We start from the raw sequence: 17,857 nt of genomic DNA on the forward strand, positions 1-17,857 counted from the left end.
AACAAACTGCTGACACATACTACATCATGGATGAAATCTCAAAAACATTTGAAGATAAAGAAGGCAAACAAAAGAGGTCACATACTATATGGCTGCATTTATATGAAATGTCCAGAAAAGGCAGATTTAAAAGCAGAAAGTAGGGAATTCCCTGGCGGTCCAGTGGTTAGAACTCCACGATGCCATTGCAGGGGGCACAGGTTCGATCCCGGGTCGGGGAACTGCAAGCCGCACGCAAGCACGCCCGCTCCCCCCTCCAAAAAAAAAACAGAAAATAGATCAGTGGTTGACTGGGACTAAGGGTGTGAATGGGGATTAACTGTAAATGGTCAAGAGGAATCTTACAGAGGGGATGAAAATATTACCAAACTGACTTATGCTAATGGTTGCACAATACAGAAAGTTACTAAAAATCACTGAATAGTACACTTGAAATGGGTGAATTTCATGATATGTAAGATACAACTCAATAAAGTTATTTTTTAAAAACAGAAGTTTGGGGACTTCCCTGGTGGTGCAGTGGTTAAGAATCTGCCTGCCAATGCAGGGGACACGGGTTCGAGCCCTGGTCTGGGAAGATCCCTCATGCTGCAGAGCAACTAAGCCCGTGCGCCGCAACTACTGAGCCTGCGCTCTAGAGCCCACGAGCCACAACGAGAAGCCCGCGCACCACAACGAAGAGTAGCCCCCGCTCGCTGCAACTAGAGAAAGGCCGTGTGCAGCAACAAAGACCCAATACAGCCAAAAATAAATAATTTTTTTTAAAAAATAGAAGTTTGATCTTTAAACAAGTAATGAAAAAAAGCATTGAAGAGTCTATATCTATAGTAGGCACTCAACAAGTGATTGTTGAATAAATAATGAGAAAAGTAACTATGCAGGCACTGATGTTTTTTAGAGTACCCTAACACGTGCCTGTCTACTGGGAGGAAGTGTGAAAATGATATCATGGAGAAAAGATCCACACTGGGATAACAGAGATATAGGCTGGAGTGTGCAATCAAACACTTACTAGCTATGGGGTATCATGAAAGTCATTAAACCATGCTGAGTTTAAGTTTCCCTGTGTAGAGCAGAGTTACTTGAGTATTTAACATAATGAATGAACACAATGAATGAATGCTTACTTAGTTGTTAGTGATCCAAGAACTGATAGCCGGTGGCAGCAGTGTAGTATTAATAGTAGAAGCTATATTAGGAATGGCCCAATATATATTTGGTAAAGAAATGTTACATTTCCTTAGTGACAAATGGTAAAGAGACTTATTGAGGTGATCACTTTGTAATGGTTAAGACTAAAGCATACACGAACCCTTTTCTCAAGGAAACAGACTGAGCTGAGGCAAAGCACTACCAATCAAGACACAAAGTTTCTCAGGAATGGCATGTGTGATTTAACGTGGTACATGCAGCAATGGAAGTCCAATGGAAATACATACATCTAAAGTGCTTAAACAAAGTAAAAAAATTTTTAAGGGAAGGTATGTTAAAAATAAAACCAGGCAGACAGCAAGAGTCATTAAAATAAGAAATAACTCGCACCAACAGTTAGTTCCTTCTCCACAGGGGAAACGTAAATTAAGGAGAAGGAAGTATTTTATTAAATTGTTGATATATTGGAAAGAGGAAAGGCACCATGCATGCAAGTAATGTTTCCAGCTCCATTTTCAAACACCAAGAGCCATGGCATTTGGTTCAGAGGTTGATACAGTCCACAGGACAAATCTGGCCTGCCACCTATTTTTGTAAATAAAGTTTTATTGAAAGATAGCTGCACATTCTTTTACATTTTGCCTGTGGCTGCTTTCACACTTCTACAGCAGAGCTGAACACTGACTACATAGACCATCTGACCTGCAAGCCTAAAATATCTACTATCTGGCTCTTTACAAAAAACTTTTTGCAGATTTAATTTGTTTACTACTCAGTATATGTTGACACAGTTCAAATGTTTAAACCAAGGAATTAAAGGGTAAGACTTCTGGATCTGATAATGCACTGGTTTAAAAGCTATCCTGGGCACATTATGTGACAGGATATACACTGACATTGCATGCTTTGGAGTCAAAAAGGTTTTGACTCTAAATCCGTTCAGATATGAGAAGACCTAGCGAGATATTTAACTCAGTTTCCTCACTTCTGTATCATAGACATAATACCATATCTTCCGGAGTGATATGTACAGCACCCAAAACCGTTAATAGTAGCCACTAATAGTTATTCCATAAATGTTAGTACCTTCCGTCTACATACTAGACTGGGACTTTCATCTCCCCCTTATAAGTCTGCATTAACCATCATTCTTTAAAGCCAGGCATCCTGTCACAAGGAAACACTGTTGTGCAATACACCCTATTCCTTATCTATCCAATGTGGACTTACCAATCTGGAACGTCCCTACAACTTTTCTTAAGTAATGTCCATATACAACATGAGACAGTGAGCTTTACAACTACAGTTCTTATCATGTGAAATCTCAGGATACACACATACACTCTCTCTCTCACATGTCTATGTACATACATACATACATAGTTCTGCCTTAAAACTCATCTCTCACACTCAGAGATAGAACTCTTGGTTCTAGAATAATAACTATATTATCCTGTCCCCTTCAAGACTTTTTTTGATTTTTATAATCATTTCCCAGTCTTTGTCTTTCCAAATAAAAGTACACTATTCATTTTTAGTCAGTCCTCATTTCTGAGTCCAGAAAGCCACTTTTAATCTTGCCAGTTAAAAACAAAAAAAGGTCCATGTAAACTATGGACTTTGGATGATAATGATGTATCAATGTAGGTTCATCAACTGTAACCAAGGTACCACTCTAGTGGGGGATGTTGATAATGGGAGAAGCTTTGCATGTGTGGGTCAGAGGGTGTAAGGGAAATCTCTGTACTCTCCCCTCAATTTTGCTATGAGCCTAAAACTGCTCTAAAAAATAAAGTTTTAATTTAAAAATAATAATAATAAATAGAAGATTTTAAAAATCAGAATCTTCCAGCAAAGTGGCCATACATGGTATTTCCCAGGACAGTACTGATTCAGGCCTGTCATCACAGAGTAATTATTAACAGCAACCCCATTAACTCTCAAAAGCATCCTGGGTTGAATGATAAATTATATGGTCACTGTACTTCTATGCCTCAACTTTCCCCATCTAAGAAATAGATCAGTACTTCAAAATCCAAACTCGATAAATAACTAGAGGAAGGGAGTGTGTACCATCTTCCATCTCTTGAAAGATTTAAACATTTGCCACCCAAATTGTTAATACAAGTTTCTTTTCATTCTTATAGCTGTCTGCTTAGTATCCTCTTTTCCCTCCTCATTTTCCAGGATCTAAATGGTAACATTTTTTTAAACCCCACACATATAACAAGCTAAACATAAAATTGGGAAATATACATCTATACTCATTAGCATACTATGTAGTTTAAGAATGTATATACAAATTTTTTTAAAGAATCTGACAAAATTTTTAAAACAAAATGCTTTATGTGAGAAAGTAAGGTATTAAACATATACATGGGGGAGGGGAGGGGAGTCTGAAAAACAAGGCTAAGTATTAATTGTGGTGATATTTCAGTGGTGATACGAGGTTAATACACTCTTTGTCTCTATTTTCCAGCTTTACTTAAAATGAATCTGTACTGTGTTTATATTGAAAGATTCTCACATGTAGCCAAAGATGTTCATACTAAAGCTGAAGTGAATATACAGGGGAGGCGCCCAAACTTGAATAAATCCCAAACTGCTGTGCTATCTAGGTACAGCCTAAATAACATGAAGTACCTTCAGGAAGGCACAGAACACCCAGGACACATCTTAGGATAAAGGGATTGTCCTTTGCTTATGCAAAGTACTTCTAATGTCATCAGTGGCAAGAGATTTCTAGAGTTCAAGGTGGTGTTAGAGTAATGGTTCTTACCCAGGTTTAAGCTTGAAGAGGATCCGTGTGAAGAGAGGGAAGGAGGTGGTGTCTGTGAATGTCCTGGTCCCTGACTAGGGAGAGGCATGCCCACGGGTCCAGGAGAGGAGGAAAAGCTAAGGCCGTTATAAAAACTGTGTCCAATGGGGGTCAAGCTGCTCGATGTCCTCTTATAAAGGTCACTGCTGCCAGTCAGGGAGTCACGGCGGGAGCCACTGCCAGTGTTGGAGTTTGCAACTAAAATGGAATTAAAACAATGCAGATAAGAACAGGCCTGTTCTTCGAAGAACAAGCCCAGTGACCTGTTCCTAACACTTTGATCCAGACTCCTTACCACCGCAAATTTGTCAGCAGAGACAGCCTAACTGTTCATGTGGCAGTTCTAGGGGCAGGTAAAGTAATAAAGAGGACATGGCTCAGGTTAACATGAAACTCTTTTTCAAACCATCACACGTATGCTAAATTTTCCTTCCTTTTGTGTCTCATATTATGGGGGTGAGGGTGGGTTAAAATCCTCTGATGGCCACATAAGTTATGGGAAAGGTGAAAGAAAATGGGCTAGAAAGAATGCCTTTCATCAACCCAAAGGTTCTAGTAGAAAAATGGAGTAGAAAAAAGATTTGTGAATGGGGTACTGCCCCACTACCCAAGACTTACATATGAAAGCCTGGTTTCTCAAAGGGCTCAATCAAGAGTTATTGCTAGCCCCCAGCTCCAACTTAAGACAGTTTCTCTCAAATAAACCCTTCTGTTTTGAGATCACATTGTTTTACAAACACTGCAATTATCCCATTGTTTACCTTACTACTTTCCTGCTTTTTTCTCCCATCAAAACATTTAAAATACCTCAGTTTAATTCCTTCCTCCCACTTTTCCATAATATCCACCTTAATTCTTCTCAAGAGACTGGAGGAAACTCATGACTCTTTAAGGCCTGCAGATTGTGGAGTACACTACCCTATGATCTTTGGTAAGTCCTCCTCCCTTGGTTTTTAACATCCACATTTGTATAATTCCCTCCACATTCTTCCCAATGCCTGCAAAAATCTCCCCCCATTTTCTAATCCTTGAAACAAACGGACTTTGAGAGTATAAATAAGTAGCAACGTGAGTGTAAACCTGAAATAGGCCCCAAATGTGTAACTTGAATAGTCCATTATCTCAAACACATGTGGAACAGCTGGGTTCCCACGGGGCTTGGTCCAGATCTGCCTGTGGTATCTGTCCAGGGTTCCATGCATTGTCAGTGTTCCGTAAAGATTGTAAAAATAATTAAAATTCAGTTTCAACAGCACATCAGTCTGATTTCTACCTGCTGTTCCAAACCCTCCAAGGGCTGATCCCAGAGTGGCGCCGAGAGAACTGCTACTTCCAAATCCCAAGGATGTGTTGGCAGGCTGGGCAGAGCCCTGGGAGAAGAGGGAGCTGCTCTGTGAATTGCTGCTCAGAGAGTTGTTGCCATAGAAAGAGCTGGATGCCAGGTTGTTACTGGGCTGCTGCTGGGGCTGGGGCTGAGGCTGCTGAGTTCCTAAAGGGCGAAATGGTCCATTTGTTGTTCCAGCAAGACCACCGGCTGCTCCATTTGCTGAAGCTGCAGCCGCTGCAACAGCTATGTAGAAGAAAGCAAACCATTTGGCTATGAAAGAGATTGGCCACATTTCCAAACTACATTGTTATCCTTTTGAAAACCTTTTAATGTTGCCATATTTTTTCAAAGCAGACACAAACCTTGTAAAGAACTATACAAATCTGTCTTTGATCCCTTCATCTGAAGCTTCTATTTTCTATTTCTACTTTCAATTCAAAGTCAAAATACCACTGAAGCCAAGTTCACTGTATTGACAGCTTTAAAGAGGCTATAGTTTAAAATAGAAATGGATATCAAAAAGTACTCATTTCCAATACAACTACTTCCTAAAATCTCAAGTTCTACAAATATCTACATTAAGGACATTTTTTTCCAGAACCAAATACTGAAGTCCCTCAAATTCCTAGGACACTTGAGCATGTTACTCTCCCCTAGATGTCCCCACTGCTGTTCCCAAATTTATAATATATATGACTTAAAATAAAAACCTATTGCCCCACCCCTTCAAGCAAAAAACAAAACAAATACCACATCATCTTAAAATAACGATATGAATTTCACGATATGAAGTGAAATTAGCCTTGGACTTCTGCCAACAGTGCCATTTTGTATGAGTAATCCAACTTCCTATGCTCACAGCAGAGCAGGTCCTTGCTGCTAACCAGCTGGTACATGCTGTCAACAGAATCAGAATCTACTGAGGTCACTTGCTTCTTCTGATTCTCTCTTTGAAAAATTACAGGGTAGAATTCCTACACTGAGAATGTCAAAGTATATTTCAACACAGTTTAAGAATATCATCCATTGCCCCTTTTAGATCTGAGTGAGTCTACTAAGACGTAAGCTCACCTGCTTGTGCGGCTGAGGAGCTAATGATGACTGGGGCAGGAGCTACAAGTCGAACAGGAGCTCCAAGGCCGTTTCTCGCTCCTGCATTCACCACAAGGGCACCGGTTTGGTCATAGTAAGCAGCAGGAGCCAAGACTGGATAACCTGAGAATATTAAGTTAAGTACACATGAAACAGGTAAGTACATATGAAACTAACAAATGTCTCCTGGGCACCAGCATATCTTATTGATAGATAGTTACAAACTCAGCATTGGGATCCTGGCTTCGCCACTTAAGGTAGCTGTACAACCCTGAATCTCTGGGTATCCTCATGAGGATAATAATAATACCAGCCTCACAAAGTTCTTGTTAAGATTAAAAGATGAGTGTGAAAGATGTAACATGCTACCTGGCACAATAAGGGGTAGTGTTATTTATTATCCACCAAGTGTTAGGGAATTCGGTGGGATAGGGAATACCTGTGCTCTTCAAAGTGCTAACCACAGTTACCACCAGCAACCATACACTGACAATTTATTTTATGTTTTCTTGACTACACAAGTTAACAGTAGGTACAAATGATTCCAACAATCAAAGAACTTTCATACCACATAATCTAAGCACAAATATCCTACAAGTTAGCAGGGAAAACCTCGACAGGCTTCAATTAACAGGGTCTTTCAATATTCTATGAGATGGAATCTTCAAATCCTATTGAGCCATAAGAGAAATTACAGGTGACTTTGTAATAAAACATAAATGCTTAGTAATTAACAACATGCATGATGTAAGTTCAAGTTACTCAGTGAATTCATAAATAGATCAGTTGATTTAGGTATGTGCCATGGTCAGTAAGAACCCATACCCTTATACTGAGGTCTCAGAAGGACCTGTTTCAAAGGAATGACCTCAAACTACATGCAATCCATGCAAAGAATAAGACCAGGAGACAGTGAGCTAAGAATAACATATATTCAGGATATATATCAATCACAGATAGACAGCTACAAAGCACCTCTACTGTTGGTTCGAGAGAAATCCGAAAAATGCAAGGAGGACACTATCAAGGAATACTAGGAATGTCTTCCTAATAATACTATTCAAAGACATCAGCCTTGGAGTGATACTGATGCAGTCTGCCCACTCTTAACACTGAGGGAGAAAACAGATCATCACCAAAGGAAAATAGCATACTCCAAGCTATGTGTGGAGGTTCACATATCTCCAGCATTTAAGACTAAGACTGGCTCAGAACACTAGGTGCTCTCATCAACGAACTATGGTCTAAGTGAGGGCAAGTGTATGTCATCCTCGCCAGTCGCCAAATGATGACAAGCCTAAGCAAGCCAAAAATACTGCCCATTCTCTTCCGAATCTCCCCCAATAAGCAGACTTTTTCACCCTCAAATGATGAGGAACAACAATGCAGCCTCACCTGGCATGCCTGCAGCCAGTCCTTGTCCAAAAGCAAGGGCAGAATTCACTGCTGCAGCTGCCACTAGTGGATCTGCTTGCTGTCCCTGCTGGTTCTGATTTGGGGTCAAAGGACGCTGGCTGGCTCCTCCACGGAGAACCTGGGAGACAGAAATAAATCAACTACTTTCTTTTCATTGGAAACATCTAAGACACACCACATGCTTAAGTTGGATCAACTTTAAAACTGATGGTTGTAAACCATTTTTCTGATAATGGTTTTATATGGCATGGCTGTTAGGATAAAAAAATCCATTAACAGCATTTCATATAGTGAAATTTCATTCTACCATTCTTAGTTTAAACATATTACCTTTATAAGAAGCCAAAAGCATACAAAAGTGATCATTCATTCATTAATCAAATACTTAATGCCCAACATCTGGCAGGTAATGGGGATAAAGCAATGAACAAGACACACAAAGCTCCTGCCCAATTGGAGCTTTTATTCCAGCAAATGAGAGCTAGACAGTAACTTTACAATAATCAAAAAGTGGGTGAAAAAAAGAGTATGATGGAGTGGAGGAGGGGTTTAGATATGATAAACAAGGGTAATTTACCCACATCATTAAGTTATAATATCTGTATCAAAACACACACACACACACACACACGCTAAACTTTCTTTATGGAATGTGAGAACATTTTCTCTACCCTATAACACTATTCCCATTTATCAGGGCCCAAATGGCCCCAAATGAAATCAACAGGTCTGATTTAGGAGGCTTCTGACTCGACCGTTTCTATTCTTCCTCTCATAAATACCACAAACGCACAGCAATCTAAATGGATATGAGTATTAGTCAAGAACACTGACATTTCAGCACAGAATACTAGTTCTGTCACTGTGATAAAGGATCTACTTTTCTTTTTATTAATGAAACATAGATAGTAAGATGCTGATAATCATTCTTATTCTGAATGTTCTGAAGAATCTATTCCAAAAGATCTATCTATGCCAGTTAAGTAAAAATACAAAACCCAATACCAAGGCTAAAATTACCAACGTTTATGCATTTTGCAATGTTTTCAAAGACAAAGTTCTTATCAGATCATTTTCAGTATCACTCTGCTACTTATAAAAGTTACACGTGTAATCAAGAACCCGTACACAGATTTTTCTTGGTACCATTTGGTAAAAAATGTGAAAGAGAAACACCACAATCAAATATTTATTAAATGAGTATTTTAAATGACCAACACTGTCCATATTGGCAAGAAGAGATGTGTAGACACTTAATTTACCCAAATTTTCTTATTTCTTTATCTGTAAAAATAGTGAGAGTAACAGCTGACCATGCAGATTTGTAGGAAATATTAGAATTAATGTCTGCAAGGCACAATGCCTAGAACCCAGGAGATAATCAATAACCAACAGTTAATTCCTATCAAAATATTAGGCAATTTATTTCTGTTTGTGAACCAAAGAATCTAACGGACTTTACAGCAGAAGGAGTGCTTCAATCTATATAGATAGAAGACTCAAGGGAGGCTGCACAGGTGAGAGTTTGTAGAAAATGCCTAACCAATAATCCAGAAGAGCTCTCACTCTAGGAAAAGTAAACAGCAGGTACAGAGATATGGCAAATACTAATAGTTCAAGAACTTAAAAAAAAAAAAAAATCAATGAAAACATCCTTTTCAGGGCAGAATGAATTAGGCTTATGTTTGGTTAGGAGTTGTGTGAAACATCAGAGGACAGGGAAATGGATAAGGTGCCTGAAGAAAGGGGTAGTCCAGACTACTGAGTCCTATTTTACAATCAGGAGAGCAATGTGTTTCCTTTTTGTCAACTCTCTAGAAATCTGTGGTACTCTTGACAATAAATCAAAGTTCTTAAGTCAGCTGCCAACATTCATATTTTAATTTCATAAATAAATGTCAAGCCTGAATTTTATGGAAACAAATATGTAAAATTCCACAAGTAAAATTTTATATACAATAAAAATCAACAAAAACGACTGAATATCTACTTGTAAAACACTATCCTAGGAGTTAGTTTACTACCTATCTTCATGATGCAAAAGGTGTTAAATTCAAATTTCTTTTCAAAGGTACTGATTTAAACACAGCATTTAAAATGTAATAAGCAAGTAGATGCTCAATGGAGATATTTTCATTAATAATCATTCATCCTTCTCCAGTTCATCATGCTTGGTAGAATCATCATCTATACAGTCTCCCCTAATCTAGAAAGTTCAGAAGCCATTCTAAACTTTTCTCGCTCAAAATGCAACATCCAATGCCAAGCCACCACCTGTACCTGGGTTCAACCTAATATCCAGGATTTTTTCTTTAACAAACATTTTGAAATAGAGAATAACAGTTTTTTTAATCAGGTGTCAAAGGAGCCTTCAAAAAGAATGAAAAAGAAATCAGAAGGAAGATGAAGTGGCCAGGATGTCACTGACTCTACTCAAAGTTTCAGCAATTACATTTGGAAGAGTTGGCATGCCTAGAAGAACATAACAAATGCTTTCTGATAAAACGTAAAGGCCAAAAGGCCAAAAGCAAAGTTTAAAAAGAACCTCTCATTTCAATGACTATGACCAAAAAAGTTCACCAAGAATATCGTATTTTCCTAAAACACCTGATGCCAGAAACTGGCAAAAATATCACTGGAACTAAAATATGGCTACTTGTTAAAAGGTAATGTTAATAATAATAACTTTTTCATAGTACGGTTTGTTACTGTGGATGACAGAAAACTCTGAAATAATGTACATGATTGTCATGCCCATTTTATAGCTAAGGATATATTCAGAGAAGTCACGTAACTTGCCCTAGTTGCAACCAGTTAGTGGTAGAACAAAGACCAGATCTCAGGCTTTCTATCACTATGGTCAGAAGACGTAACAAGTTGTGAACTTACAGACTTGGGTTCAAATCTTTTTCTTTTTTTTTTTTTTTTTAATTTATTTTTGGCTGCATTGGGTCTTTGTTGCCTCTAGTTGCAGTGAGCGGGGGCTACTCTTTGTTGTGGTGCGCGGGCTTCTCATTGAAGTGGCTTCTCTTGTTGCGGAGCATGGGCTGTAGGCACACGGGCCTCAGTAGTTGTGGCGCGCAGGCTCAACAGTTGTGGCTCGCAGGCTCTAGAGCACAGGCTCAGTAGTTGTGGCGCACAGGCTTAGTTGCTCTGTGGCACGTGGGATCTTCCCCGACCAGGGCTCGAACCCGTGTCCCCTGCATTGGCAGGCGGATTCTTAACCACTGCGCCACCAGGGAAGTCCCAGGTTCAAGTCTTAGCACCTTAATAGGTGTATGATCCTGGGCACACAAATTCCATTTCCTTAATCTTATACTGGGAAGTCATATAATCTACTTCTCAGAATAAAAGAAATTATATGTAGAGCACTTAGCTTTAAACAAAAAGCTTTCATAAGAAGTACTTATTACTATTTTTCTTATTCACTCTATTAGAGCAAATTTTACACATAGCAATTACTTCAGTCTTCTAAATCCATGATTTGGCAGCCATTTAAACACAAAGATCATCACTTGATAAATACCAACTATCCACAAAGAGTAGCTAAGAAATTTATTAATAGGGATCACCCATTCTGTCAACAAATTATCTGCTGAATTCCCTATGCATGTGGTACTAGAATTGTATCTACTGCAAAGAAAATCATGCATTAACTTACAAAAAAAATCTGACTATAAAAATACTGACCCAGAATAAACTAGCTAGAATTTCAAGACCTGTGTTTTTCCTATAAACTTGTAAAATCTAAAAAATTAAACATACACTCTCTTCCTAAAACTGATAAAAAGCAAAGGATTCTTGTTTGGATCATTATCATATGCGCATATATGAGCTGGTGTTTTTCCTCAAAAGACAGCTTTAATTTGATGATGCTTATCAAAAGCCTAAATGCTCACTTTACTTGCTTGGGGAAAAAACTCCATTTCTAGGACTTTATTCCATGGAAATAATCATGGACTTATGCAAAGAATATTAATCTTATTTATAACACCAAAATATGGCTAAGTTATAGTTATAACTTAGTTATATAAATATAACATAAATAATAATGGACTGGTCAAAATAAATGAGATACTCTTTAACAGATTTAAAAACATTAAATAACACGGAAGAGTATAACAACAAGATGCAAAGCCATGTGGACAGCATAATCCCAATCTTATAAGAAATTACTTAAATAGTAAGGCTAGAATGACAGATACCAAACATTTATATTGCTTTTTTTCTGATAGGAGGATTTAGGGGATTTTTTTTCCTTCAAGTAATCCAATTCACCACAGTTTTCAGCAATAAATAGGTGTTATTCTAGTAAGCAAGAGAAAATGGCCTATCTAACAGAAAAAGACACTTAGTATTGCAATTAACTATCCTTTCTCATCTTGGTTAAAAAGCTTACTCTAAGTTAAAAGAGATAAAATAGGTATAAGATTTATGTCCAATTCAACAGATGTTACTATATATAAAATAAACAACAAGGATCTACTGAATAATACAGGGAACTACATTCAATGTCTTATAATAACCTATAATGGAAAAGAATATGAGAAAGAATATATACACTTACACACACACATATACATATATATGTATATATGTAGGTATAACTGAATCACTTTGCTGTACACCTGAAACTAATATAACATTGTAAATCAACTTACTTCAATTTTTTTTTTTAATTGATGCTATAAATAAGCAATCTGAAGAACTAGTATCTCCCCTTTGGTAGCAAACTACTTAAAGAGAGAGCCAGAAGTGATTTGAGAATGGTGCTTAGAAAGTAACTACAGTATCAAAGAAGGAAAACTTTACTATCAGTATGAATACTCACTTAACTGGAAAATCCTCTAAGCAGTATTACATGATATGTAATACCACGATCTCAACTAGTCACAATGAACAAGGACCTGATACGTAAAAGACATTCAGTAAAGCACAGTCAAGTCTGAGCATGAACTCAGATACCACACAAGGGAACTCACCCATTCACCATTCACAATTGCTCTATCAGGGACTACCTTTTAACTATATACAATAACTAATATTCGCATTTAGGTGGTATAAACTTTGTTTACATTTACCTGCTGCTGCCCTTGCTGAGCCTGTGGGGTGGTCTGTTGATTAGCAGAATTTGTTGCTGCGGCAGCGGCAGCAGCTTGCTGCTGGAAAAGGCTGGCAGGGTAGACTCCCCAGGGAGTAACTCCATAATACTGGTGAGGGACCACAGCCGGGCCTAAAAAATAGCAAGAGAAAGGTAAGAAAAGTTTAGACTATTAATAATCATCTCAGTTTCCAAAGACAACACCTGACTCAGCAGACACTACTGTAAAATATTAACTTAATATATTGATTCATTCTAGCTAATCATGAATTCTATTTTCAAAAAACAGAAAATATTATACATGATCCCCACACCAAAGTCTTCTAAAGTCAGTAATATACTCCAGGCCTAGAGGAAGAAGCTAGTGAAGGACCAAGCATTGGAGATACCGAAAGAGAGCATAAGTGATAGAAGCTGGAAGGGGTACGTGTAAGAACAGATGGAGGAACTGGCCTTGCTCAAGAAGGGAAATAAATGGAGAGTTTGTGTGCTTAAAGTGATGGAACACAGCAAAAGACTAAGTTGTACCCTGCTTTCAGTGGTAAGGATGGCACCTGAGGTGACTGATAGGGACAGGGATCTTGGTGCTTCATTAACTCCAGAAGCATGAAAATCCATCAGCTGTCTAACAAAGCCCAAACATGCCACTGAACCTCCAGGGCTCAAATTCTTAGAGGCTTGGTTTTCCTATTTCTAATGTCACAAAAAGCATTCAACACAACTACATTCAGACATTGGTATATGAAATTCAAATTCGTCAAAGCTGAAAACAAGCAGAAATAAAAAATGTTAACACCTTGACTTCTTACAGACCTGAGTATTCTATACAAAACTAAGCATTCTGGGCTCCCCTGGAGGCGCAGTGGTTAAGAATCTGCCTGCCACTGTGACCTCCACCTCCTGGTATCCACACCTCTGTACAATCCTTGAGTGTGGAGAAACCTGTAACTTGCTTCTAACCAATAGAATACAGCAAAGGTGAGGGATATTGCTACATAGTTATGCACTGTTATATGGCAAAAGGGAAGGGGTGTTGCAGATGTAACTAAGGTCCCTACTCAGTTTGACTTTAACCAAAAGGGACAGTACACTGAGGGGCTTGACTTAATCAGGTGAACCTCTTAAAACAGTGTCTACAAGGGAGAGAAGCCAAGAGACTGTCTCTCTCCATGGCTGGCTGTGAAGAAGCAAGCTGCCATAACTTCTACAGTCACACAGAAATATTCTTCCAACAACCTGAGGGAGCTTAGAAGTGGAACCTTCCCTAAGTGAGCCTCTAGCTGAGAAAGCAGTCCAGCTGACGACCTGACTTCAGACTTGTGAGACCCTGAGCAGAAAACCCAACTAAACCATGCCTGGACTCTTGACCCACAGAAACTGGAATAATAAATGCATGTCGTTTTGGAAAAAAAAAAAAAAAAAGAATCCGCCTGCCAATGCAGGGGACACGGGTTCAAGCCCTGGACCGGGAAGATCCCACATGCCGCAGAGCAACTAAGCCCGTGTGCCACAACTACTGAGCCTGCGCTCTAGAGCCCACGAGCCACAACTACTGAAGCCTGCAGGCCTAAAGCCCGTGCTCCGCAACAAGAGAAGCCACGACAATGAGAAACCCGCACACAGCAACAAAGACCCAACACAGGCATAAAATAAATTAAATAAATAAATTTATTTTAAAAAAACAACAACAGCTAAGCATTCTGCTTTAGCCTAAATAATCTGTTCACCCTCTTTGGAAACAAGCTACAGCTGCAGTCTCTGCCAAACAGAACATGCAACAGAGAAGTAACAGAGCTACGCAGAAAGCAACCTGGGAGGGGCAGAACTCTACACCACAGAATTCTCTGAAGCTGGCGGCAAGAAACACCAAGGCTTATTTGCCAACTAAGACAACGGCTCAAAGCCAGCTTCTCACATCTGCTGGAACACATCTGTAATAAGAACCTGCTTAGTTAAAGCACAGAGTTTCAAATATTTGCAACCTGATTAAATAATTACTGCACTTTTCAGTGAAGTTCCATCAAGCTGTTTCAAATATATCCATTCTGACATAGTAGCCAACCCTGTAGAAATATGTACTTCATTAAGTCAAAATAAATTGGTACATGTTTTTTGTTTCCCCATTAAGATCTAAAACACAAATAAGTCAAATTATATCACTGTCCAATATTACTCTGACATTTCTAATTCGGTATTTTCTGTATCTGTGGTCTTAGCCAAGATCAAGAAGCTCTGTTCATCAAGGTGCCCACTGTCAAACACAGGGCAAAATGGTTCAAAATGAAGGTGCTGCTTAGAAAAACTATGCTACAAAATGAGGTATTTTTAAATAATAAACAAATGGGCTAAAAAATTTTAAACATTGGGCTTCCCTGCTGGCACAGTGGTTGAGAACCTGCCTGCCAATGGAGGGGACACGGGTTCGAGCCCTGGTCTGGGAAGATCCCACATGCCGCGGAGCAACTAGGCCCGTAAGCCACCATTACTGAGCCTGCGCGTCTGGAGCCTGTGCTCCGCAACAAGAGAGGCCTCGATAATGAGAGGCCCGTGCACCGCGATGAAGAGTGGCCCCCACTTGCCACAACTAGAGAAAGCCCTCGCACAGAAACGAAGACCCACCACAGCCATAAATAAATAAATAAATAAATAAAATTAAAAAAAAAAATTTAAACATGTAGGCATCTGAATAGTCTAAAAACGATACCTCCAAGGAGGAGAGAGTGGTAAGCCCCCAAACCCAGCTGACTATTGTTTATAAAGTGGGGTGGTCTTGGACAGTTAAAGAATGAAAAAGAACACAATGAAGACTACCTGTGTCTTAGTTTCCTCACCTGCAAAATGGGTGTAATAGATGTTAGGGTGTTGTCACCTCTGTTGTTAAAGGTTGGGGTGCAACCTGCAATGACAGTCCCAAGGCTCCCCCAAGAGTCAACAAAAGCAAACCTCTACTGTGCACAGAACGCTGTTACAATAAACAATTGCACTGTCCTTTAAGTTTTCTCAACTGGCATTTCTACTACTTTCCTTGGTCATGTGGCTCATGACACAGAGTTTAGGAAAATAGCTCAGGGTGCATCATTAATTGGGCTTGGCTCCTCAGGATGCCTGCTTCAATTCCTGTGTGATTAACACTCGACAAGAATATGCAGTTTCACAGTTTGGGTAGTTAACATTTCTGGCTCTCTGTGAAAGAAAGCCCTTAAGTCATTTCAGTCTGGCTCAGCTGATAAGTACAAAAGCAAGATTCTCATCACCAAACTAGGATCTCAGTGAGAACAAGTGTGTCATTCCTAAGACTAGTTCTTTGTTTCAAATAACATATAGTAAGTTAGTAGAGGAAAGTTTGCAGAGGAAAGAAAGTACAGAGAAGACAATTCAGGATAACACAGACATTTGTATACTACAGTGAAGCGCATGCATAGGCTTTGAGCTAGATCTGGCTCAAACCCGAACTCTACAACATTTAAATTGTATGACCCCTACTACCCAAAGCAATCTACAGAATTAATGCGATCCCTATCAAATTACCCATGACATTCTTCACAGAACTGGAACAAATAATCCTAAAAATTATATGGAACCATAGAAGACCCAGAATTGCCAAAGCAATACTGAGAAAAAAGAACCAAGCAGGAGGCATAACCCAGCCAAACTTCAGACAATATTACGAAGATACAACAGTAATTGAAACAGTGTGGTACTGGCACAAAAACAGACATATGGATCAGTGGAACACAAGAGAGAACCTAGAAATAAACACACACACCTAGAGTCAATTAATCTTCAACAAAGGAGGCAAAAATATACAGTGGAAAGAAGACAGTCTCTTCAGCAAGTGGTGTTGAGAAAGCTGGACAGCCACATGTAAATCAATGAAGTTAGAACACAGTCACACCATACTCAAAAATGAACTCAAAATGGCTTAAAGACTTAAATATAAGACATGACACCATAAAACTCCTGGAAGAGAACATAGGCAAAACATTCTCTGACATAAATCATACCAATCTTTTCTTAGGTCAGTCTTCCAAGGCAATAGAAACAAAAATAAACAAATGGGACCTAATCAAACTTACAAGCTTTTGTGGACTTCCCTGTTAGTCCAGTGGCTAAGACTCCATGCTCCCAATGCAGGGGGCCCCGGTTCCATCCCTGGTTAGGGAACTAGATTCCACATGCCACAACTAAAGACCCCACATGCTGCAACTAAGACCCAGTGCAGCCAAATAAATAAGTAAATATTAACAACGACAAAAAAAAACTTACAAGCTTTTGTACAGCAAAGGAAACCATAAACAAAACAAAAAGACAACCTACAGCCTAGGAGAAAATATTTGCAAATGACGAGACTGACAAGGGCTTAATTTTCAAAATATACAAACAGCTCATACAACTCAACAACAGCAACAAAAAACAAACAACCCAATAGAAAAATGGGCAGAAGACCTAAAGAGACATTTCTCCAAAGAAGAAATACAGATGGCCAACAGGCACATGCAAAGATGCTCAACATTACTAATTACTAGAGAAGTGCAAATCAAAACAACAGTGAGGCACCATCTCATACCGATCAGAATGGCCATCGTTAAAAAGTCCACAAATAACAAATGCGGAGAGGGTGTGGAGAAAAGTGAACCCTCCTACATTGTTGGTGGGAATGTAAGTTGGTGCAGGCACTCTGGAAAACAGTATGGAGGTTTCTCAAAAAACTAAAAATAGAGTTGCCATATGATCCAGCGATTCCACTCCTGGGCATATATCCAGACAAAACTACAATTCAAAAAGATACATGCACTCCTATGTTCATAACAGCACTATTCACAAGAGCCAAGACATGGAAACAACCTAAATGTCCATCAACAGATGAATGGATAAAGAAGACGTGGTACATATATACAATGGAATACTACTCAGCCATAAAAAAGAATGAAATAATGCCATATGCAGCACC

At 38.9% G+C, this 17,857-nt stretch overlaps 1 protein-coding gene and 2 non-coding genes across 14 annotated transcripts in view; all 3 read right to left on the reverse strand.

Moving 5' to 3' along the window:
* Nucleotides 1–17,857, reverse strand: part of PUM1 (pumilio RNA binding family member 1) — a 128,204-nt gene that overhangs the window by 28,367 nt on the left and 81,980 nt on the right. For all 12 annotated transcript variants that reach the window (XM_068539347.1, XM_068539341.1, XM_068539351.1 and 9 more), the window contains 5 exons: nucleotides 12,887–13,038; nucleotides 7,785–7,923; nucleotides 6,369–6,512; nucleotides 5,244–5,540; nucleotides 3,932–4,168 (listed from right to left, as the gene is read on the reverse strand). In XM_068539347.1, coding sequence (XP_068395448.1) covers nucleotides 3,932–4,168; nucleotides 5,244–5,540; nucleotides 6,369–6,512; nucleotides 7,785–7,923; nucleotides 12,887–13,038 — 969 coding nt within the window. The remainder of the gene's footprint in view (nucleotides 1–3,931; nucleotides 4,169–5,243; nucleotides 5,541–6,368; nucleotides 6,513–7,784; nucleotides 7,924–12,886; nucleotides 13,039–17,857) is intronic.
* On the reverse strand, nucleotides 7,592–7,668 carry LOC137763179 (small nucleolar RNA SNORD103/SNORD85). Its single transcript, XR_011073739.1, has one exon. It is a non-coding gene; the product is annotated as a small nucleolar RNA SNORD103/SNORD85 (small nucleolar RNA).
* On the reverse strand, nucleotides 16,120–16,202 carry LOC137763180 (small nucleolar RNA SNORD103/SNORD85). The gene has a single exon (XR_011073740.1). It is a non-coding gene; the product is annotated as a small nucleolar RNA SNORD103/SNORD85 (small nucleolar RNA).

This window comes from Eschrichtius robustus, chromosome 3 (genome assembly GCF_028021215.1).
Source record: "Eschrichtius robustus isolate mEscRob2 chromosome 3, mEscRob2.pri, whole genome shotgun sequence".
NCBI lineage: Eukaryota > Metazoa > Chordata > Mammalia > Artiodactyla > Eschrichtiidae > Eschrichtius > Eschrichtius robustus.